Here is a 24,331-nt window from a genome sequence, read left to right as displayed (position 1 = left end):
TCTTTGAAGGCTGTACTCACACCCCTCGCTTAATTATAGCCAAAGATTTATAAAGAGAGCTTACCTTTACTTTGTAGCAAATCTGCCCCTTTATGGACCGGCAAAAAAGAAAAAGAAAAAAAGAAAATGAGCTTAAATAAATTACCCAGTGGAAGGATCCTGGTTTAACGCCGTTCGGTTGGAATGTCCAAGGTTGTTAAGACTCTGAGAGAGGAGAGCCGAACCCAGCAGACTCCAGAGAAGGCTGTTTTAGAAAACAACGTTCTCTGCAGAAGAAAGAAAGCGAGGGGGAGGAGAAGCCAAAATAAAAACAAGGAAACCGGCAGACAGCAACGAAAATAAAAACCAAAGTGTGTTCCCAAAGCCAAAAGAAGGAGGACGCAGTCGGGGTGGCAGTGCGGCCGCTGGCCGGGCAGCGCCGGTTGATAAAGGAGCTGGGAGGACGCACGGAGTGTGGTTTTACTTTAACTGCCCAGGAGCCAGCTCTCGTGCAGGGGGCCGCGTGCTTTTGAGCAAAGTCAGTCTTTCTTTCGCTGTCTTTACCATCAGGGAACGACGGGCCTCGGGCCTCGCACGTACTCTCCTCGCCCGGGCAAAGTTTAGAAGGCCTGCAGTAGAAAGGACAAGTGATTAAAATAAAGACACAATTTGTCTTTCACTGAAATCCCCGGGGAGAGCCCTCCCACCCTACCCGCCTCCCTGCGGCCCTGTCCCTCCGCAGAGGGCACTCGCTCCAGCTGCCTCCTTCCAGGCGCTTACTTTTCCAGCCCAGAGCGGGAGGGTTGCTTTTTATAGCAATCGGATGCAAAGAGGAAGGGGGGGGGGGCAGGAAAAAAAAGTGGAAATCAAGAATGAAAGGAAAAAGAAAAAAAAAGCGGATTAGACGGCTGGGCGCGACGGAGAAACATCGCGGGTGTCAGTTCTGGGCTGTTGGACCAGGCCTCGCTCCAATACACAAAAGCCGCTGTCTCGGGCGGGCCCGGGTGTGGATTGGAAGAGGGGTTGTGGCGGGGCCACCGGACGCGGGTGGCGGCGGTGTGGGGGCTGGGGGGGTTGTCGCTGACCAGCTCGAGTAGCCAGCAAAGCTAAGGGACAGCACTGGTCCAGTCCTAAACTGAGGCCAGAGGCTGGTTAGGCTTGGGTGGGAGGAGAGTGATATAGATAAAAAAAAAAAAAAAAAAAAGAGGGAGGTGGGGCGGGGGCGGGGGAGGTTGCTAGGGACGAGCTGGTTCAGGATTCCCAGTTTAGGCGCCTAGCTCCTGAGTTTAACGAGCAGACGAAGAGGTGGTCTTTTGCCTTTTATTTGGTAGTTTTTTGTTTTATATTTTCCCTAGGGGAGGAAGGGTGTCGCTTTAGGGTCCTAGCGCGTTCTGGGAGGGTTGGGATGGGGTGGGGGCTAGGAGATGCTGGAGGAAAGGGAGGGGCTGTGTGGGAGGAGAGTGGGTGCTCCCCAGCCCCTGGTCCTCGCCACTGGACCTATGGCCTCCGAACGGAAGCAAGTTTGCAAGGTCCGGGACGGGTCCGTGTATTTTACAGTGCTTTTGGACCCAGGGAGGAGGGCCTGGAGGAGGATCAGGAGGTCCCAGGGCCGCCGGGCGCTCGTTGGAGCTTCTGTGGCTCAGGTCACAGCGCAGGCCCCAAGGTTGGAGAGAGCTAGGCCTCCCGGAACTTGACGAAAGGCCTCTGACAGGCCCCAGGGCCGGTTGGCTGTTCTCAGAGGCTCGGTGTAGACCCCGGGGCCGTCAGAGTGTGTGCGGCGATTGCTCGCGCCGGTGCCACCCGGGTGGGCTGTTTCTAAAACGCAGTTCTGCGACTTGTTCAACTAACTGTTCCCGTGTGCCCTGTCTGATCCCTTCTCCCCCACCCCCCCCCCCCACCTACCCCCCAGGTCTGGTTCAAGAACCGCCGGGCCAAGTGGAGAAAGCGAGAACGCAACCAGCAGGCCGAGCTGTGCAAGAACGGCTTCGGCCCGCAGTTCAACGGGCTCATGCAGCCTTACGACGACATGTACCCCGGCTACTCCTACAACAACTGGGCGGCCAAGGGCCTCACCTCGGCGTCCCTGTCCACCAAGAGCTTCCCCTTCTTCAACTCCATGAACGTCAACCCCCTGTCCTCCCAGAGCATGTTCTCCCCGCCCAACTCCATCTCGTCTATGAGCATGACATCCAGCATGGTGCCCTCCGCGGTGGCCGGCGTCCCGGGCTCCAGCCTCAACAGCCTGAACAACTTGAACAACCTGAGCAGCCCGTCGCTGAATTCCGCGGTGCCCACGCCCGCCTGTCCCTACGCGCCGCCGACCCCCCCGTACGTTTACAGGGACACGTGTAACTCGAGCCTGGCCAGCCTGAGACTGAAAGCGAAGCAGCACTCCAGCTTCGGCTACGCCAGCGTGCAGAACCCGGCCTCCAACCTGAGCGCTTGCCAGTACGCCGTCGACCGGCCGGTGTGAGCTGCGCCCGCCGCGCGCGGGATCCGAGGACTGTCGGCGGTGGGCCGCTCCGCCCCGGAGAGACTGAGAGTTTGTGCGCACTACCGGGAAGGAAGGAAGGAAGGAAGGAAGGGAAGAGGAGGCCGGAGGAAAAGAAACCACTGAATTCGAACGGGGCGCGCCTCTGGTTTCAAGGGAACGCCCCTGGGTGTCTGACCTCTTTCGCTTAGAAGTGTTTCCAACCGTTGGAGGACTCGTGCACCAACCAATGTTTGGCTGGATGTGACATTTTAACATTACTATAAGCTTGTTATTTTTTAAGTTTAGCATTGTTAACATTAAAAATGACTGAAAGGATGTATATATATCGAAATGTCAAATTAATTTTATAAAAGCGGTGGTTAGTACTATCACGACAGTGTTTTTAAAGGCTAGGCTTTAAAATAAAGCATGTTATGCAGAATCGGTTAGGATTTTCCGCTTGCGAGCAGAAGAATGTACATACTAAATGCCACACTGTATGTTTCTAACATATTATTATTATAAAAAATGTGTGAATATAAGTTTTAGAGTAGTTTCTCTGGTGGATGCCTTGTTTCTGAAACTGCTATGTACAACCTACCCTGTGTATAACATTTCGTACGATATTATTGTTTTACTTTTCAGCAAATATGAAAAAAATATGTGTTTTATTTCTTGGGAGTAAAATATACTGCATACAGACGGGTCTGGATTCTTTCTCTTTTTCTCTGTCACCTGGCCAGGGTGTCTCAGTCACTGCCTCCTAAACAAACCAGTTTCCTCTGCCTGCCTAGTCAAATAGAAGAAGGCACTATTTAAACTCAGTAGAAATATATTCTAGCCATTCGTCAGAAACTAAAAGGGAAAAGGAAGGGCGCTGGGGTGGTGGGGAGGCTGCAAATTGTTATAGGCCTGTTTTGGCCTAAATCTGTAAGATGCCATTGTTGTTAGCGAATGATACCAGAGAAAGAAGAAAGGTGAAAGAAAATTTGCAGTATGCCAAGCGGCTTGGAATGATTCCGAAGCTTACTCAGTCGGGGGGGGGGGGGGAACACACACACACACCTCCAGCGAAAAGTTCTGCAGAAAGATGGGAATGTGTTACACGTGTGCAGTTTATACACATAAACTTCTTGGAAAGGACACGTCATAATAAATTTACAAGGAAACACCTTCAGTTCAAAATATTTAGGCCTCCACGTTTATCTTTGAGGCTTAAGTAGAGAGATCCTTCATTTATATTGTATTACTATTTCCAAGTCCTTTTGGAGACATTAGAAGAAACAGACCGTTTCTAATAACTACAGCCGGCTCAGCGTGTCAAGGAGCCCAGGGGTTGAGGGGTTAGAGTGGAGTTTCCTGAGTCTTGTAGAGCAATATGTAGTTGAGGCCAAGGTCACGCTCCCTGTGTTTTGCTTTAAATAATATTGACCCATTAATTCTAAACCTGCTTGTTCCTGAAATTATACAGGATTATAGTTTGCAAACTGCAGGACAATGAAGCAAATCAAGATGAATTACAGCCCGGGCCCTCCCTCCCATCCTCTGACATCCAAACAGGGAATGAGGTCCATGTGAGTGTTTGAAAGAACTTCTTTAAGCCCCGGCTCCTCCTTCCAGCCCAGCGTTTCTGCTCCTTTTTGTGAAATGTGAAATTTGATTTCGTAACCAATAGTAGCAAATAAGGCTTTACTCCCTAAGACTCCGCGGCCTCGGTGCCTGGAGGGTCACGGGAGGGTGTGCTGAGGTCTTTTGTTATTCTTGTCCCCCCTCCCCCCTCCCGAGCCCCCCACAGTGTGCTAGGACAAACAGCAGCCAGGGAACTGCTAGTGAAAAGCGGCCTCTGGTTCTTCTGGAGCCGAGAAAAACCGGTGTTTTTACGCTCTAAGTTGCCCTTTATCTCACCGAAACTTTACCTAGGAGCTCTGGGAGCTCAGACACCGCGGTCTTTGTTCGGCGAGGATCTGCCGCCGCCGCTTAGGTCGCAGATAATATGCCCGATTTAAAGATCGAGCGCTCGGCGGCGGCGCACATTAACTTCCCTTTCCTTTCCAAGCTCTGCCCCCCGTCCTGGGGCGGGATCACGCGGCGGTGGGGGTTAGACGGCAGGCCTTTGAACGGGGGTCACCTCCGTCCCCCTTCCCTCGAGAGAGCAATGGAGAGGAAAGCCGTCACCCAGCGCGGACTTTGCCTCCTGGAACCCGGGAGGGGGACGGGAGGGAGCCGGTCAGTGTCTCGCCACGCTGCGGCGTGGTAGGGGAGGGCTAGGAGGGTGCAAACCGGGTGAAAGATTTGGGGACCCTGCCTAGAAGCGCGGAGGAGAGTGGCCGGCCTGTTCTGCTTCTCCTGCCGCTCTGACCCAGGGCGCCATGGGAGCGCTTGTTTGGGGAGGCGAAGCTCGGCCTAGTTTGTTGGCTCAGCTAGGACTCTGTTAGAGGAAATCAATCTGCAAAAAAACAGAACAACAAATGGAAGTCGAGGTTTCGGAAGAGTTATCACTTCCCCGACTTGAAAGGTTCAGACGGGGGGCGGGGACTTGGGACAGAGGCCTTGTCTCAGCGACCTCAGCCACGTTCTCTGGACTTCCAGTCCGGGGCTCCGTCCAGGATTCACAGCCAACTCATCCTCCAGGCAGCACGTCTCTTCCCCCTTGGAGCAGGACAAGCCCAGTCCCCTAGAGGGTGGAGCCCGCCCCCTCACCCCTCCCGCTCCTACCTGGGTCCCCCCTCCTCCAGCCATCGCCACCTCCATCACCTCGGTTCCACTCAATCGATTTTTTGCTGCATGTCAACACTTATTACTGGTGAGTGTGAGGGTATTTTTTTTTTCTCCTTCTCTAGGTCTCTTAATGATTTCTGAGCTAGTTGTGTATTAAAGTGCTTAAAGGAAACTTTAAGGTAAATCTATAGCATGAAGATCAACCTCCCCCGGCGGTGGCTTCAAACATGGCGAGCGCTAGGCGAGGGAGCCGGGGTTTCAGTGGCCTAGGCGCCCAGCCACGCGCCTCAGGGAGAGCCAGAGCAAACCCGGCTTAAAGCGAAGGAGGCCTTTCTCAGACCCGCAGTGGGGTAGGTAGGTCCAGGTGCTGCTCACCCGCTTGCTACCCACTCGAACTTCCATCCACCTTGATGCCTACGGTATAATTGAGTTTTTATTTTATTAAAAAAAAATATTCTAAATGTCCCAACTCACCCTTCTTCTGATACGGGATTCAGGTTGGTAGACGCTGGGAGATGGGTGAATATATCCTATGTTCGTCTTTGTCGCCTCCTAGTTCCTAAGTCTCAGATTCGATGCCCTCAGCCTACTAATAAATCTAATTGTAAGGGGAATATGGTGGCGAGCCCCAGCCCCACAGGCAACCTGATTAGAAGAGAAGTCCGCTTCTCCCTGACCTGGTTTTTCCCCGCCCCAGACCTCCCTGGGAGATGCTGAAACCAGGAGTCTCTGAGGAGTGCAACAATTCCAACAACACATTAACGGGAGGGGGAAAAATACTATTTCTAAAGTCCCACTATTCCTCGAAAGCCCTATAAATTAACCCGTGGAGAGCAGCAAACCTTTTAAGGAGAGTCTATAAAACTCCTGCGCGTTCTGGGAAGAGGACAACCTCCCCCACCCGCTGTCACGGCGGCGACCAAAACAAAGGTCTGTTCTGCAATCCACATCCAAATCCACGAGTCTCCGACACCCGTCCGTCGGCTCCCCAAGGCCCAACAGAGATCTGAGCTAGCTGGGCAGTCCCGCCTGGGAGGTTTAACTTTTTTCTTTCTTTCTTTCTTTCTTTTAGAGCTAAGTAGAAAGAGAAGGGTGTAACCAGATCAGAGTCTTTATGAATATAGACTCCCCATTGATTGATTTATAAACCCCCAGCGAACTGCAGTTAATGTAAGCAAGCACGCTGACACGCAAGAGACAGGGTAGACGCAGTGAAGCAGGTCTGGAAAGAAATGGATTCTCTGGTAGCTGATTTTTTTCAGAAGGAATTTAAAAAGACAATCTCCTTCCTCCTCCGTCCTCCCAAGCCATTGTATTTTAATTTCATCCGAAAAACAACAGTTGTAGAGGGGATTTTTTTTTTAAGTGGACTGTTAGAAATAATCGCTGTGAACATAACTGATTTACCTGTTCAGATCTTAGTAAATGAAACTGGGGGAGATTTTTCTGTTAATCTCCAAAGTTGTCCCCTCTTCCTTTCTCCTGCCTCCACCCCCCAAAAGGGAGACCTTTGGTTGCTGATTTCTCCTGTCTGAGAAGACGGAAAGTAGAATTCATTGTGTTCAGGACACACACCTTCATTTCTGTACTGAATCGTTTATGTTTTACTTGAATGTTGGTTTTGGATTTTGTTTGTGGACTAAGGAAGTCCTGCAAGAAGTAAAATACTCCCTCCATTAAAGTAGTTAATTCTACTTAATTGCTCTTAAAAAAAAAAGCAAAAAAAAAAAAAAAAGCCAAAAAAAACACAAAACACAGCTACTGCTTTTGGGGAGATGCACTGTAGCAGTTGTCTGAAAAGGGGAGATAGCTTGAAGTTTAGGCTACTTCTTTGAAGAACGCCTAAGAGAACCATCTAGCTTCCTTTTAATTTAAATGCGCTTTTAGGAAACATCCTGTGGCTGTATTTACTTTGAGGTGACTGTTGCTGGGTTGCCTTTCTGCCCCTTTCTTTGTAAAAGGGAGCTAAATGAAGCTGAGACTGGGCTCTCCCCAAGCAGGGTGTGTGTCTGTGTGTGGGGGAGAGCTTGTGATTTTGATGAATCTCTCCCTATCCAGCCCTCCTAATCCTCTGGTTACAATGTTTAAGGTCTCGTTCAGTTTTCTCTTCTGGTTCTTCCCTCCCCCCCCCCCCCCGCCGCGCCCCCTTATCATCTTCTTTGCACCCAGCCAAGCTTTTGCTTTATTTTGCTTTGCTGTTTTCTTCCTCCCATTCTTCATTCTATCAGTTTAGAAGCCGGTCCACAATGCTGAGGGCTGCCGCGCCAAGGTGGAGTCTTAGGGTTGTTTTCTTTAGACACTTGGCCAAAGCTTTCTTGTTCCAGAAGTAGAAAAGCTTCCTTTGCTTCCTTCAGCCAGAGGTGGGTCTCAGCCTCAGTCAGCCCCAGTGGCCTCCAACTGGAACCCCCCTGCGAGTCGCTTTGAGATGGTCATGCCTAGAACTGCCCGAGACAGAACAGTAGGGCAGTATTTCGATTTTAACTCGGAACTCGGTCAGGTGGCAGTCCAGTTCCCCTGCTCTGCCTCTGTCAATAGCCCCGCCAACTGTCTCTAGGTAGGTATCACCGTTGATACTGCACGGAAGGCGGGGGAACCCCACTTTGATGGCATCCTCCCTTGTTCTTCCTAACGGAAAGGCAGGGCTTTCCCGGGCGTCTCTTCAGGCTGATGCCCCCTTTTGCTTGACCGCCTGCCTTCCTGACAAACTTTGCCTCCCTGTGTGAGGGCGCGGGGGAGGGGGAAGGGAAGTCTTCGGACAGAGGTGGAGACCCTGCAGGCCATCCCCAGGACAGGGCTTTGCCTGCCAGAGCCCAAGGCTACAGATTTCTTTGAAAATAAAGTAATATCAAACAAAAGAAAGATAAATTAAAAAAAAAAAAAAAGCCTTCTGCAGGCTCTGGGCCTGAGGCGAATGTTCATTCCCAGGACTTCACCCACCGCAGCGCCTCCGGGTCCCTGCTGAAATCCAGAAAAGAAGGGAGTCGATCTTATCTGATGAGGTTTGTCTTATCTGTTTCAATGACAAAGGGGTGGATCCCGTCAGCCACTGCCGAGCTGCCCTTCCAGGCTCCAGCTTCCCCCGCACGGAGCTTCCCAAGTTTCAGTCTCCTTCTGCCTAGCTGGGCTGGTTTGCCAATTACCAAACACCAAGCCCTGGGCAGCCGGGCAGGACCTTTTGGATCCTTGAGTTCCGTTCCGCCCGGCCCACAGAGCTTGGCTCTTCGGATCCTCCGCGGCTCCACCTGAGCCTGCCCTCAAGGCCGGCAGCTCCTCCGAGGGACCCTAGCCCCGGTGGCGAGCTCTGAGGTTGTCCACAGATTCCGACAACTGCTTTATCTTCACATCCTGGTTCATTTGGGTCCCCCCCTCACCCCTTGTTTTTGTTTTTGTGTTTTGGCCGGACGTAAGAGCAAGGGGCAGTGGGTACGACGGAGGACCTCTCTTTAATCTAAACGTATTTTCTGATACAGTAGGAGAACATAGAACCCGAGGACCACATACACGCACGCCCAAGTTCGCTCTGCTGGATCTCAGCATGGTTTCCTTGCCCCCCGCCCCCCCCCCCCAACATAACCTAATCTGACCTAACCGGCAGCTAGACCCACTCCCCTGCCACGGCCGGCCTGCGCCCGCCCGCAGCCTGTAGTCCCGGATCCGGGGTCCAGCATTTGGCTGGGGCATTTCAGATGGACGAAGGGTCCAGCTGTGGAAGTGGGCGGGCCCTGTGGAGGTGGCCTTGTGCCCCTGGGTGGCCCTGCAGAGGCTGAAAGCCCCCTTCCCTCCCCCGCCCCCAACACCACCGTCAGCAGCCTTGGCCCGACCGCTCAGGGCAACCCTGTAGCAGCTATCCCAGAATCTGCAGTCCCGGGCAGGAGGGGCCCTCTTCCCCTTCACGGCCCTTCTCACCCTCTCCTGGCCTCTGCGTCTTCGCTCCTGAGCGGCCATATACCTTGAGTGGGTCACTCCTGCCTGCCTCCTTCAAGATGCCTCAAGCTCAGGGGTTGAATATTAACCGGCCAGAGCTATAGAGTGAGGTAAAACATTACATATAAAAATGAATCATCTATCCGATCCCAAGAGGGACGACCTATAGCCAGCTCTGCCTCCCGGGAAGATCTGGCCTGTCCCCTGTACCCACTCCACTCGCGGCTTCTCCTCGCAGACCCTTCTGCTGCAAGTGGCCAGGGACAGATACTGGACAGCCAGTCGTTCCCCTTTGGGGTTAACTGGGGACGGGGGTTAACTGAGGGTTTCCTACACAAGCAAAAGGTCTGGGAGAGCATTTCACCTCTCTTAAGAATTAGTGGAAACAGCCTTTAACCCAAGGGGACCCACTGGCCTCAGGGTGAATGAGGAAAGCCCGGGGGTCGCCTCCGGCATAGCTGGGAGGCTGGGCGGGTGGCAGGCAGAGTCGGGAGCCTGAGCCTAGAGAGCAGAGGTCAGCCGCGGTGGGTAGCCGGCTACAACCTGAAAGGGCGGGCCTGGACTGAGTTCCCTGGCCTTAGGAACTCAAGGAACCACCCCTACTCGCCTCCACTCCTCGCCCCCTGCCTCAGGCTTCTTCTTTTCTCACTCTGAGCTATTATTTCTTTTAACTAAAAAGTAACAATGTTCTACAAGGGCTTAGGAGGTAGGCACACGGAATTCACTTCCCTAAAACAGCAACTGAAAGACTAAGTTACTCCGTGCTTTCTAACTTCTGTGCCCTTACCTGGGAAACACTAGCGGCAGGCGCTGGCTTGGCAAATTCCTGAGTAGGACGGTGACTTTGGTTTCTTTCTCCGGTTCTCCCTCAGCCTGATCCTCTCTTATCCTCCCACTCAAAGAGGGAAAAGGTGGAGGCACACTAGAGAAAGACGTAAAGCATCATGAAGCTTGCAGGCATTGCGAACAGCTGCAGGAAAATGTCCCGGCTTCTGAAGAAAATTGAATCATCCCTCCTATAAAATACTGGTTTGATTTAAAATGCAGTGCCTGACTTGGAGTAATTAATTGTTCAGCACCTTGGCCCTGGCAGGTGGCCACCACCATTCTCCTCAACTTGGACCCTGACTCTGACCAGTTCACTAAAGCAGCCTCGTTCTCACTGAGAGTATTTACCTAAGTCTTTGTACTTAGAGGGTCCAAAATAAAAGTGGCTTCGGAGGTGTGCCTGTCTGGTTTGAACACTGCACCACTGCATATCCTCAGAGCCCCTCTTAACTTCCTCAAAGGCAGCTACTTCTTCACTGTGTTCACAGCCTGTACAGTTACTGACTCTAAGTATTTCTGGAAAGGTTTAGAGGCTGGCAACAGAGACGACCAGTGAACAGGGCTTTTCAAAGACTCAGCAGGTGTCCTCATGAAGCCTGTGATGAGTTCTGTGTACAAGCATTAATCGGATGTCACCATTCAGTTGGTTCTTAGGGAACATGGCTTGAGTTTAAGATGTGGTTACGCACTTAATCTCGACCTTTCATGGCCTGTCACTGCTCTTACCTCATTGCACACGGTGTTCTGTGTCACTCCAGTACAGCAGTGACAGCCCAACTTTGTCGCCATCCAATTTGTGTTACACCACTTCCCCAAGAAAAATAGAATCGACTCAAATGTTCCACCCGGTTTGCTCCAGAGAGACAATGAACACTTCAAAGCAAATACATTAAAAGAGGCATGAATCATGCACTCGGTTGCTTGCCCTTCTCAGAGTGAATCCCAGACTCAGAAGCAGGTTGGGAAGGGCATTTACTCTTAAAGGTACCCGGTGACTAGAGAAGGGGAATTATGAAGCGTATAATAGCCTCAAACTATCTTCTTCCTTACCAAACTACCATGTTATCTGACACTCTCGATCTATTTGTGTCCCGGGTAACAGAGGGTTTGACTGATAGGTCACAGACTAGAGGGCTTGGGTGACAGAAAACAAGTTTGACAAGAAAGGAATCTGGGTGGGGTGCCACCATGGAGGTACAGAGAAGACCTGGCCACAGTTCCAGGAGCAGCCTGGCAGCCCCAGGCTCTGCTGGATCTTCATCTACACAAAACTCTCCCCCAGAGAATAGTTACTGATACAATATCATGGAGAAGAAGAAAAAAAAAAAAATCAGTCTCCATCTGCACATTTACCTTTGCTTTATTTCCAAGTTCCTTCACTTCTTTCTTCCCTATTTGAGCCCAGTGGGATCTCCTCAGAACCTTGGTTTATCCACTGTTTGTGCCCTCTTTTAAATTAGGCATTGGCTTCGTTTCAGTTCTTCATTTTTCTTCTATATGAAAACCTTTTTCATGCAAATAAAAGCCAACCTGTAAGACCATGGGGTGCTCATGGGAACCACAGACATTTCTGGGCGGGGAGGCACTGCACACGCTCCCCTTACCTTTTAAGAGCTCAAGAGGGACCATGGATGTTCTTCAGTGAAGCTCCCTTGCTTGCTGGATCTCCTGAGATGCCACGGCTACAGTCCTTTCAGGGGACAGTGAGACCTTTGGAAGGACTATCAAAGTGGGACATCTGTCTTTATTTACCTTTTTACTTAAATCAGCAACAACAACAAAGAATGTGTTTGTGTGTATCATTGCACATATGTGCACATTTGTGTGGGGGCCAGAGGACAACTTAAGATGGGTCATTTAAGAAAACCACCCAACTTATTTTTTTTTTAATTTTTTAATTAAATTTTTATTTTTATATTAATTACAGTGTATTCACATTGTATCCCAGCTGTAGCCCCCTCACTCATTCCTTCCCAATCCCATCCTCCCTCCCTCATCTTCTCCCATGCCCCTCTCCAAGTCCACTGACAGGGGAGGTCCTCCTCCCCTTCCATCTGACCCTAGCTTATCAGGTCTCATCAGGACTGGCTGCATTGTCTTCTTCTTATGGCCTGGCAAGGCTGCTCCCCCCTCAGGGGTGGAGGGTCAAAGAGCCAGCCACTGAGTTCATGTCAGAGACAGTCCCTGTTCCCCTTACTAGGGAACCCACTTGGGGACTGAGCTGCCATGGGCTACACTGAGCAGAGGTTCTTGGTTATATCCATGAATGGTCCTTGGTTGGATTATCAGTCTCAAAAAAAGACCCCTGTGCCCAGATAATTTAGTTCTGTATGTGAGCAGTCTATAAGAGTCTCTGTTGGTAATACTAAGATGTGCTTCCTCTATCTGCATTCTGGGTAAAATTATTTGGTCTCCATAATCAGCAGTGGTCTTAAGTAGAATGTGCCAAACTGGGACATCCTTTACAGTCAAAAAGGAGAGGCTCAGTCACAGTGCATGGAAATCTACGGGCTCTCCTATCTCTCTGCATGTCCCTCATAGACATGGCCAGGGCACACACAGCAGGAAGAATGTTAGGGAAATCCTCTGGAAACTGTCCCAGCATCCTCACATTAAACCTTGCTTATCTGACTTATTTAAATATATATATATATATATATATATATATATATATATATATATACATATATATATATATATTATTAGGATGTCCGCAACCATGCATGTCATGTCTTGTATGTGGAGAAAGAGAACAACTTTTTGGACTCAGTTCTCTCCTTTTCTCTTTTTCCCTTTTGGTGGGTTCCAAGAATCAACCCAAGGTGGTCAGGCTTCATTATTGGGCCTCAAGCGCCTTAACATTGAGCCATCTCTTCTGTTCCAGCTAGGTTAATTTCTAGACAGAGTCTTCCATTAGCTTGAAACTCCCAGTAAGCGAGGCCAGGTAGATAGCCCCCGGTACTCACCTGTCTCCACCTCCCTAGTGCTGCACCCCTGCATTTTACCTGCATTTTACCCAGGTTCCGGGTGTGCAGCCCAGGTTCTCCCGCTTGCAAGAAGAGCACTTTTGTTGACTGAACCATCTGCCATCCTCAGTTTCCTGTCTTACCTTGGAGGTTTCCTCCTTGGAAACTACCGCCTGTGGGCTTGGATCATCTGAGTGTCTTTCAGGAAAACACACAGCAGACCTTTATTGAGCTGGTGTGCTAATCAGTTCCTCTCTCCTCGTTCTTGGAGGAAGGCCCTTGGTTTGTGGTAGTGTATGCTTATCGGATAAGCAGCGTTTACTTCGTGGCGATTTTTCTTCCTTTTGTGATTGGCAAATCCTTTCATTTTCATGCTGTAGCCCCTTAGACTAGAACTGCTCTGGAAGATACCCTTCTGCCACACACGAGCTGTCCCATCACCCTCTCTTCTGACCTCCTTTTTGCTCTTTTAGCTCCTTCCAAAGTCTCAGCTGATGTCAGTTTAAATCGGTCCCACCATCCTTTTTTTTTTTTCTTCTTCTTAGTTTCTGGACTGTTACTGTTCTCATGCCTCAAAACCAACTTTTACCAGAGTAACTCCTTTGGTGATTCCTATGTAGGGCATTGTATTACGAGCTAAGACTTTAGAGGTCATTTTTTAGCTGTTTGTTGGAACTTGACACAATACTTGATAAGATAGTAGATGTTCAATAAATACCTATTGATCAAATGGTATAATTAAAACCTTTGTGTACAGAATAAAACATCAAAGACATTGAAATCTATTTGGTTGACATGAATTAAATCTCAGATTAGTTCTAATTAATTTTTAAGCTTTTTCTCAGCAAACCAGACATTGTAAGAGCATCCTGTGGAAGTTTCACCTTAATATTTTCATCATCCTCATGACGTCAGATCGTCTCTAAGATGATGAGTCATGGTCTAGGTTCATAAGATGCCAGAAAAATGACAGCATGTTGACTTTGTCTATAAAGACATTTCTTGAAAAGTTACCTTGGACCTGGAGAGGACAGGAGCTCTGAAAGAACTAAATATATCAGGGTACAGAGGTCTTTTATGAGACTGTTTCTCTAACCAAGGACCATGTATGGATATAACCTAGAACCCCTGCTTGGATGTAGCCCATGGTAGCTCAGTATCCAAGTGGGTATCCTAGTAAGGGGAACAAGGACTATTTCTAACATGAACTCAATGGCTGGCTCTTTGACCTCCCCCCACCCCCCACACACACATTAAGAGAGGAGCAGCCTTGCTAGGCCACAGAGTAGGACATTGCAGCCAGTCCTGAAGATACCTGATAAGCGAGGGTCAGATGGAAGGGGAGGAAGACCTCCCCTATCAGTGGATTTGGAAAGGGGAAGGGAGGAGATGGGGGAGGGAATGATGGAGAGGGCTACAGCTGGGATACAAAGTAAATAACCTGTGATTAATATTAAAATATAAAAATTATTAAAAAAGAAAAGAAAAGTTACCTTGGGAAGTAGGTACAGCAAGTAAGTGGAGATAAAAGTTACAGCTGGGCATGGGGGCTCGTGTCTGTAATCACAGGACTTGGGAGGCTGAGGCAGGAGTGTTGCTACAAAGTCAAACCCAGCATTGGCTATAAAATCAGACCATGCCTCAAAACGAGAGGGAAGGGAGATATTGGAGTGGGAGAGACAGAGACAAAGAAACTGATACTGTGTGTATATAAAGTGAGGAGAAGATGAGACAGACGTTCCCAGCCTGTCTTCGACAGCTTGTCTAGCTAAAGCGTAATAATATACAATCTTTGAAATTATTTTACTGTTTACAATAGTATCAACACACTGATCAATATGATGATTGTCAAGAGTATAAAGATAATACCATCAACAAAATTGGTCTTTCTTTTCGTAGTTCGTTTTTGTCCTCAGTGCTTTGAATGAACCTTGTTTTCTCTCTCTCTCTCTCTCTCTCTCTCTTTTTAAGATTCATTTATTTATTTTATGTATATGAGTGCCCTGTCTTCATGCACACTAGAAGAGGGAATCAGATTCTATTACAGATGGTTTCGAGCCACTGTGGGGTTGCTGGGAACTTAGCTCAGGACCTTATCTAGAAGAGAAGCCAGTTCTCTTAAATTGAGCTGAGCCATCTCTCCATCCCCTAAGCCTTGGTTCCTTTTATGTGTTAGGTGAAGGCTCTTTCACTGAGCTATGTTCCCAGACCTTCATTTTTAATTTTTATGATTAGAGACAAGGAAATCTGTGTGGTTAAAAATACTTGCAAAAATGAAAAGAACAGCAAAGCTGTTTTACTCAAGCAGGCTTTGATTAAAGTTGCAGACTAAACAAATAATATTTTAATTTTTGCTGATATAAATATGTATTCTGTTGTTCTTTGTTTGACCTACAGTCTCTCTCTGTAAGCACCGGCTGTCCTGGAACTTGCTGTATAGAACAGCTGACCTTGAGTTCACAGAGACCAGCCTGCCTCTGACTCCTGAGCAAGATTAAAGAAGTACACCACCACGCCCTGCTCCCTCACTTATTTTTGTTTTTCTTACTGGTGGAAAGATGCTCCTTGGACCAATTATCATATGCATTTCACTTTCCAGAAGTTAGCATGAACAATGAACAGCTCACCTCTCCAGAGGCAATAGAAACTTTGCTGAAATATATATGAAACTTTACTAACTCTTGATACTTATTTGGAAAAAAAAAAAAACACATTTTCACTAAATAAGTGAACAAAATACACATGTAAACAAAGAAGTAAATGATGGGGTCCAGACTTGCAGAGAATTACAGTGAAGTGCCTCAGACCTAACAATGGCTCTCTTGGTCATGAGGTTTCTTACAGGACTCTGAGAGGAGTCAGTGGCTAGAGAGTCAAAAACCAAGAAGAAAGTCATTAGAAAAACAAAAAAGTAATCTTGTGAAGCTCATACCATTATTTTCTTATTGGATGGACTGGTGCTGAAGAGTAATTTGCCTCAGATTGCTTGGTTAATCAATGGTAGATTCATGCCTAGAATAGAACTTAGTGATGGCCAACATGATTGAACAAAGAAATTCCCAGTGCATGAATAAAATACATGTACAAAAGGGTGTTTCTGGAGAAGATTAACTAGAGAGAAAGGCCTATCATTCTTGATGGCCCCACTCAATATATTGAAGACCCAGATGAAATAAAAGGGAGTTAAAAAAGGATGGACATTCTTTCTCTCTTTCTCTGTGTGTATGTCTCTCTCATCTCTGTCTACCTACATCTATCTATCTATCTATCTATCTATCTATCTATCTATCTATCTATCTATCTGTCTGTCTGTCTGTCTGTCATTTATATATCATCTATTTATCTGTCTGCCTATCCGCCATTCATCCATTTGTCTCTCTCTCTCTCTCTCTCTCTCTCTCTCTCTCTCTCTCTCAGGAAGTGGTCTACCTCCCCATGGCTTAGCACTGCAACCAGCTGACCTCCAAAGCCATGAGCTAATTAATACATATTTTCTCTTTAAACTTTCTCTCTTAATACTTGTCAAGTTCAGGACTAAAGTCAGGCACTAAGCAGTCTTCATGGCCTGAAAATGTTACTGTTCCTCTGCATTACCTTTTGATTATATGACTGGAAAATGCCACTTATTAATTAAAAGAAAAATGATGCTAAAAGTGACATGAAAATAATAGCACCTACCTGTCTTCTGAGATGAACAGTGATGAAATGACTGAGTCAAATATGAAATGTTACTTTTTCTTGTGTATTTCAACACACATTTCTTAGAGTAAGGCAGTGCACACAGATTCTCAAGACATTATAACATGTAATAATTCAGATATAATTGGAAAATCAGTACACTTTCCCTGACATTATTACAAAAGAGCTATCTATCTATCATCTATTTATCTATGTATATCCATGAATACATATAATTATCTATACACACAAATGCATAACAATCAGTTATCTAGCATATAATCAAGTTATTTTTCACCTTGATTTTGCATATCACAGCTGCCCTGCTTTCTTGCTCCTCCTCCCCTATCTACACTGTCCATACTTAAGGCTATCTGAAGATCTTAGCTTGCTTATCCCAACTCCAGGAAAAGCCTCCCTAACACCCTAGCAGTAGGTTGAACCACACCACCTCTCCTTTGTGCTTTCATGGTGTTGTTGCTATGGCAAAGTAACTGACAAAACCAAGTTAGAGGAGAAGGGATTTATTTTGTCTTACAGCTTTCTAGGTTAGAGACCATCATAGTAGAGAAGTCACAGTGCTGAGTCCTTGAGAGAACCGGCCACACGGTCAAGAGCAGGGAGCAATGAATTCATGCATGCACACTTGCACTCGGTTGCCTTTCTTCATGTCTACACAACTTGAGGTACCCTGCCTAGGGAATTCTGCTGCCTACAGTGGAGGAGTCCTCTCATCCAGTTAACATAATCAAGACCATCCCACACTCATGTCCCCAGACCACCCTCACTTAACTCCCTTCCCAGGTGATTCCAGATTGTGTCACCTTTACCAGTAAAATACGATACGATCATATCAAAGCAATTTCACGAAGTTAGAACCTTTGAAGAGTATAAACTGAATGATTAAGTTTAGAATGTCTCTGTTGGGATCCTCCACTACCCCCACATATTCAGCTTATACCTTTTTCTGTGATGTTCAGAATATCAAAACCACAGTGCACAGACAGAAAGGCTATTATAAATAACCCTTCACCCAAGTAACCTGTTACCCATGTTCCTGTCTTTCCAGGAAAACTCATGCAACAAACTACCTGACTGAGCTTGAGACCAGAGTCTGCATGCAGCTCCTTGAATATTTGTTGCCATCGTCAACAGCTTGACTCGACTCTCCTCAGAAACCCAGCTCAAGCAACTCCCCGATTCCTGGCTATAACACAATGGATCATGTAAATGAGAGTAAGCATCCACTTTCTATCTGGATTCAAGGCCTAGAGAAGGAAATTGTTGTTTGGCACGGTAAAGTTTGTGAAAAGCCCATGACCGGGGAGGTCACAGGCCCTGGTGAGAAAGCTATTGCTGTTGTTTTGCTAAATGGACATGATACGCTAGCCAAATTGTCCTCTAAATATTTGTGTTTATGCATGTAGATTAGTACTGATGTCAGCTTTGGACAGAGAAACTTCTTTTTGGAGTGAGTGATGGCTACTGCAGAGACATATAACTAGTCTAAGGCTGTTGAATGCTTAGTCCTAAAGCACATGTCTGTATTGCTCCCTCTAAGGCCCAGAGAACATTGTGGAAGGGGGAGAGGGGCCTTGAAAGAATGTAAGAGCCGGAGGAAGCAATAGAGTGTTGTAGAATACTCCAGAACATGCCAGGACCTTTGTACTCATGAGCTAACGGAGGCTACGCTTACCCTCAACAAAGAGTTGGCCCTTCACCCTGAGGCAGGACTCATGAGACCACGTGCTTTCTGAGGACTTATAGAGTAACAGTTATTGGGGGATGGAGAGACACATTCTTCAGTAGTGTAGCGGCCAGTTGCCCAGGCTACTATAAATAGCCTCTCTTTGAGGCCCCCTGAAGCAACATTAGCTAACATCACTGAGTCCCCATCTCAAAGCTCCAAGAAAAGAAGAAATTAAAGCAGAAAGAGGACTAATTAAAAAGAGGAATGGCATCATTAGGAGTGGAAGGTGATAAAAGGGGCCATGGGGACTATTATAATAAAAAATATTATATACATATGTGAAGATGTCATAATGAAACCCTTTATTATGTGTGATTTATGTATGCTATTAAAAAAAAAGGCAAAACAGGATTAAGAACTAGATTAGGCAAACCTGATAGGATAGGCTTGTAACCCCAGCTAATCAAGACATTAAGGTAGGGGTATTGCAAACTCAAGGTCTGCTGGGATACGGAGCAAGTTCACACACATGCACATATACAAACACACACAAGCACACACACACACACACACACACTGGGTGAGATAACAACTTTGTTTTAGAATGTATTTTGAAGTAACTTGTTATGTTGTAATAGTATATTACACTGTATATCTACCTTTTGTAGTAAAATTGCCATTACTTTTAATCTATTACAATCTCTTTTACACATGGTAGGGTTTTTTTTAAAATGTTACTTTAAAAGCATTTTAGGGAAATTAGAAATAAGTCAATGTACTCAAGTAACCACATGTAAAAATATGTCAAGGAAGCATATCAAAACATGTCAAAAACATATCAAATGGAATTGAAATGGAGGAGGACTTAGTGATATTGTGCAGGAAAAGTGCATGACACAGAACAAATATAAAATCAATGTCAGGAGGCAGAGAACAGTAGCTTTTTTTAACAGTGACATTTTATAGAAAACAAAAACAAGCCTTAAGAAGGTGTCTTTATTTCATAGTTGATAAGACTATCTCTTACATTATCCAGACTGACCTTAAACTCCTACTCCCAAGCAATTCTTGTGTCCTCCAGGGCTCAGAGGACATTGCAGAAGAAGGAGCTGACAGAATGCAGCAGTAGCTGGAACTATGGAATGCCTTACCATGCTGGCAAAATCAGGGAAGAAGACTGGAGGATCTTGTAGGACAGAGAGCTGAGCTAGAGAGAAGCATAAATGAGCAACTGAGGAAGAGAGGATGCTGGGAGTTGGGGAATGGTGCCAATAGGATGTGTGCAGTCCCTCAAAGATGTGCTCTTCCTGAGATCCTTCTACTTAGGCTCATATACATTTGCCTGAGGTAGGACACAATGAGTTTCTCCCTCTTGGAACCACAGAGTCCCTGTTTCAGTTGACACAGAGGCTTTACCTATCCTCATGGAGCTCTCTCTTAGAGAGAAGACACTTTTGGAATCGAAATTCGACACTATCTGCTTAGATTCTCATAGGTTCAATGGTAGGTAGATGAACTATCTCCTAGTGGCCCTCAGCTGACACTGCCTGGGTGGTGTTAAGCGGATGAAAAGGAAGGGCTCTACCCACACAAACATCCTCCCAGACTCCTCCAAACAGACACACACAAGACAAACACATGCAAACACATACAAACATACATACATATACACATACACCCCCCCACAAATGTCCACACACATACACATACAAACACACACACACACATATATATACATACATATACACACATATACAAACACGTGTTAAGCTATTTTTGTTTGTTTTTGTGATTTTTTTTCTGCCTTTGCTGTAACATTTATTGAAGGTCTATTATATTTCCAGCACTTCCAAAACCATCTGTTCTGCATTAGTTCAAGACACTAGATTTTCAAACTGTATCTAATTATAGATAAGATAGTGTCTTTAAAATGAAACAAACTGAATATTATCCTTTACAAAAATGGAAAAATCATAGGTGAAGGTCCTCTGCATGTTTCCACACCTTTTCTGGGTTCATCCCACTGCTTAAGTGTCTTTTCTGGTGTTTTATGAAAAATTTACCCCAAGGAACTTGAAATATGATTTCAAATGCAAATGCTGTACAAAGCTGCAGCTCGGAGAACTTGGTTCTAAAGACATTTTGGGGAAAGGTTATTAAAAAAAAAAAAATGAACCCAAACCCTGAATTAACTATAACTAATTAGCATGACATGCACTGAAACTCTAGCTTTCCTCATGGGAAATTTTCATCCTCTGAAGAAGCAGACGGATGTACAAATCTGTACATCCAGGCCTATGTTTAGAAGCACAGCCATGTTGTAGTATTAATTCCAGCTTTGGTGTGGCCTTGAAACAAACAAATAGCATTTGTCCAGTAATTCCTCGGGTGTCTTTCTCCCCTGAATCTTCCTAAAGGCAAATAGTTTCAGCCACTGAGAGTCCTCCTCGAAGAGAAAATATCAATACTGGCAAGGAGGGACATAAAGGCCCACTTCGGATGTGGGTGGTCCGGCACACACCTTTGTCCTGTGGCTGAGCTCTAGAGCTGCCTAGACATCCCACAACCTTTAGTACTTAAACACCTTTATTTTGAATTTAAGATGCAGACTCTTAGAAAAAATAATAGCTAAATTGGATGGTTGGAATTGGAAAAATGTAAGGAATTCTCGTCATGCTCTGTAGCTAAGACTATGCTAAAGGTTTATATAAGAAATTGGAAGTTGGGGTGGTAAGATGGCTCTGAGGATGAAGGTATTGTGATCAAGCCTGAGCCCAGGGACCTACCTGGTAAAGGAAAGAACGGACTCCTGCAAATGCTCCTGGTCTCCACCAGGTCCCCATGGCAATCTAGTCCCCATAGGGTCTCACGTTTAGCCTTGAACCCACTACGTAGCTGCAGCTGGTCTTAAGTTCCTGATTGTCCTGCCTGAACCTCCTGTAGGGCTAGGATTATGAGCATGTACCACCAAACACAGCTCAAAAAAAAAAAAAAAAAAAAAAAAAAAAAAAAAGACAAAAAACAAACAAACAAAAAATTAAATTTCTTCATGCTTATTTAAAGAAAAACCTTGGGGCTTGGGCTCAGCAGCTAAGGGCTCTGTTTGCAGAGGGTCTGCATTTGGTTCCCAGCACCTACATCTGGCTCACAAAAATCTATAACTCCAGTGTCAGAGGATCCGATACCCCTTCTGACCTCTGAAGGCTCCAGGCGTAGATGGCACACAAATATGCATGTAGGTAAAGTACTCAACACATAAAAAGAAACTAAATAAATATTAAAAAAATTAAATATTAAATATTGATTCTCTGCTTTGCTCTGCCATCTTTAACTTTCCCCATATATTCGAAATATATTTTTAGTTGTTTCTTAGTTGCTTTGCAGTTCAGGATTCATAATTTGGTCTTATTTTTAAATAATTCATTTTTTTTATTTTTTGCTCTTTCTTTCTTCCTTCCTTTCTTTATTTTTTCTTTCTTTCTTTCTTTCTTTTTTTTTTTTTTTTTTTGATATAGGGTTTCTCTGCGTAGCCCTGATTGTCTCAGAACTCACTTTATAGAACAGGCTGGACTCGAACTCAGAGATTTTCTCCTCCCTTTGCCTGCTGAATGGTGGAATAAAAGAGATAAATTTTATTTTTACCTAATTGTTATTTTAAAGATATATTGAAAGCCACTACATGATTCTTCTAGTAGCATAAGAGATGAAAGAGAGATAATCCTTCAATTAAACTAGTAAAGTTTGATTTAACTCTGGAGCTTTTTTGGACTCCAAAGATCTTTCTCATAACCACACACAGTCCTCCACGGCTACCCACCACGCAAAACCAACAGGTGAGGCTCGGTGAGGTTCATTCTACAACTCAGGAAGAACCTCTGTATGGGGCTAATTCATGTACATGGACTGGGACGACCCAAGTCCTGAGATACTTAAAATATACCAGAGGAACTGTGCAGTTCAAGTGACTGTAGCTCAGTCATGACATGGTACATAACAACATGGACTTTCAAGGGGCTTAAAAAATAATAATACTTTTAGCCTAAAAGATTGTTCTCAAGTCCTTCTAATTTTTTCATGAAAAGTCCGGTAGAAATTTAATGAAAGTGGAGGGAGGATATTTGAGGCAGAGGAGAAAAATGTGAGACAGAGACTTGGTGGTGTGTGGGATGAATTTGGTGAACCAAAAATAATATGGTGTGGGGAGGTGGTGGAAGATAACTTTGGAAAGCTAAACTGTGGCTAAAATGTGGCGGGCACTGAAACCTAACCTCCTCTGGCAGTCCATCACAGACCTGGTGAGGAGTGGGGACTGAGGTTTCGGGGAAGCATGGCGAGTGTTGATTTTGTGTGTTAATGTGGGGAGGCTGTGTGGCTGGATGACCTGCCTTGAGAGGTGAGCTGAGTCATTTAAACCGGGGTCACAGTAGAAAACAAACAAACAAACAAACAAACAAAAAAAGAACTAAAAGAAATACCATCAGGAGAGTTAGGTAAGCAGTAATGCGGAGATGGCACACCGGTGCTTTTCCGCTTTCTTAGCTTATGTGAGTGGCTGGCTGGATGATGAGGTCATGAACAGAGACTCATTTGAAGAGTAGGTTTGCAGTTGGGTGCTCAAGAAAGAGAATCTTGCATGGCAAAGAAAGTCCACCCCTTTTCATACTCTAACCTGAACCCAGGTGTGAATGACAAAATATTTTTTAAAGTTTTCTTACCCTATCTAACATATACCCTATCAAAATAGTTAATTATTGTATCACACACACACACACACACACACACACATACACACACACACAGAACATGTCTGTGGCTTATTCATGTGTGTAAGGCAGTACCTGTGCATGGGCATGCAGAAGCCAGAGGTCAACTTTTTCTGTCTTCCTCTATTGCTTTCTGTCTGTCTTTAAGTTTATTAGTTCAAATTTTCATAATGTATGTATGGAACATACTTTAATCTGTCTGCCCTCCCATACTCATGTCTTATTGTCTCCTCCCACCAAATCCTCATCACGGGAACTCCCTTCCTACTTTGATAACCCCACAGCTTTTACTTACGGTGGTTTGCACGAGTAGGGGTTATTTACTCCACCAAGACTTTTGCACCACTGTGGACTATGACTCCCTCTCCCCTAACCACCATCTACCCTGCTCCCCCACTCCCTGCCCCGAACAGAGTCTCTTAGTGAATGTGGTCTCATTGTTTCAACTATCAAACAATGGCCACCGATCACCATGATCCGCACATCTCCTCCATCCCTCTCCCAGCACTGGGGCTACACATCTGACCTTTCTGTGTGCTAGAGACTCGAACTCAGGCCCTTATCCTTAAGCAGAAAGTATATACCCACAGAGCCATCCCTCCAGCTCCAGACAGTTAAATTTTAACTGAGTAGAGCATTTTAAAAATTTTATTATTTTCATGTGTATTTTTCTCATGTGTGTCTACATGAGTTTATGCATGTCATGTTTATGACCCGCAGAGACCTAAGCGTGGCGTCCCCTGGAACTAGAGTTACAGCCATGAGGGCTCAGGGAGCAGAACTGGGGTCTTACAGAAGGGCAGTAAGTGGTCTTAAGCACTAAGCCATCTCTCCAGCCCCAGAGTCAGGTTTTAGATTAGCAGGCATTGGGAACAAACAGGCTTTGGGTAGGGAGTGTCCCTCGTGATAGGAGAAATTGGGTAACAAAAGAGACTAAAGAGGAATATTTATCATTTATTAATAGTTTTTGACCAACTGGGCACTTAAGAAGCATTGGTCAGGAATAGCTGTAGCTTCATGGTAGAGTACTTGCCTAGTCTGTGTAGGGTCGCAGGTTCAATCCCAGGAGGTCTAGGAGTGGGAGTTAAGATCTGTGATATGTCAGTCAGAAGGTACAGGTCAATGGGGACAAAACAAGAATAACAACAAAAGCACTGTCTCTGCTCGTAAGAAGTTCAGTGAGCAAAGGCTAACGAATTTATCACACCTTACAATTTTGCCAGAGACTAATAACTTGCTGTATAACTCTAGCGAGTCAATCACGATTTTATTTTCCAAATCAGAACTCTAAACTTGTAATCTTCAATACTCA

General features: G+C 45.9%; 1 protein-coding gene across 12 annotated transcripts in view; it reads left to right on the top strand.

Moving 5' to 3' along the window:
• Pitx2 (paired like homeodomain 2) overlaps nt 1-24,331 on the top strand; it is a 61,608-nt gene that overhangs the window by 16,678 nt on the left and 20,599 nt on the right. For 11 of the 12 annotated variants that reach the window (XM_060392715.1, XM_021644937.2, XM_060392714.1 and 8 more), the window contains 2 exons: nt 1,889-5,255; nt 17,636-17,802. In XM_060392715.1, the coding sequence (XP_060248698.1) occupies nt 1,889-2,452 (564 nt within the window). In that variant the 3' untranslated portion in view covers nt 2,453-5,255; nt 17,636-17,802. Of the gene's footprint in view, nt 1-1,888; nt 5,256-17,635; nt 17,803-19,337; nt 21,504-24,331 lie in introns of those variants that run through there. The other variant, XM_021644927.2, reaches the window with a different exon arrangement.

Source organism: Meriones unguiculatus, chromosome 10 (genome assembly GCF_030254825.1).
Source record: "Meriones unguiculatus strain TT.TT164.6M chromosome 10, Bangor_MerUng_6.1, whole genome shotgun sequence".
NCBI lineage: Eukaryota > Metazoa > Chordata > Mammalia > Rodentia > Muridae > Meriones > Meriones unguiculatus.
Note: the sequence above shows the minus strand (reverse complement) of the source record. Positions and strands in the feature narration are given on the sequence as shown.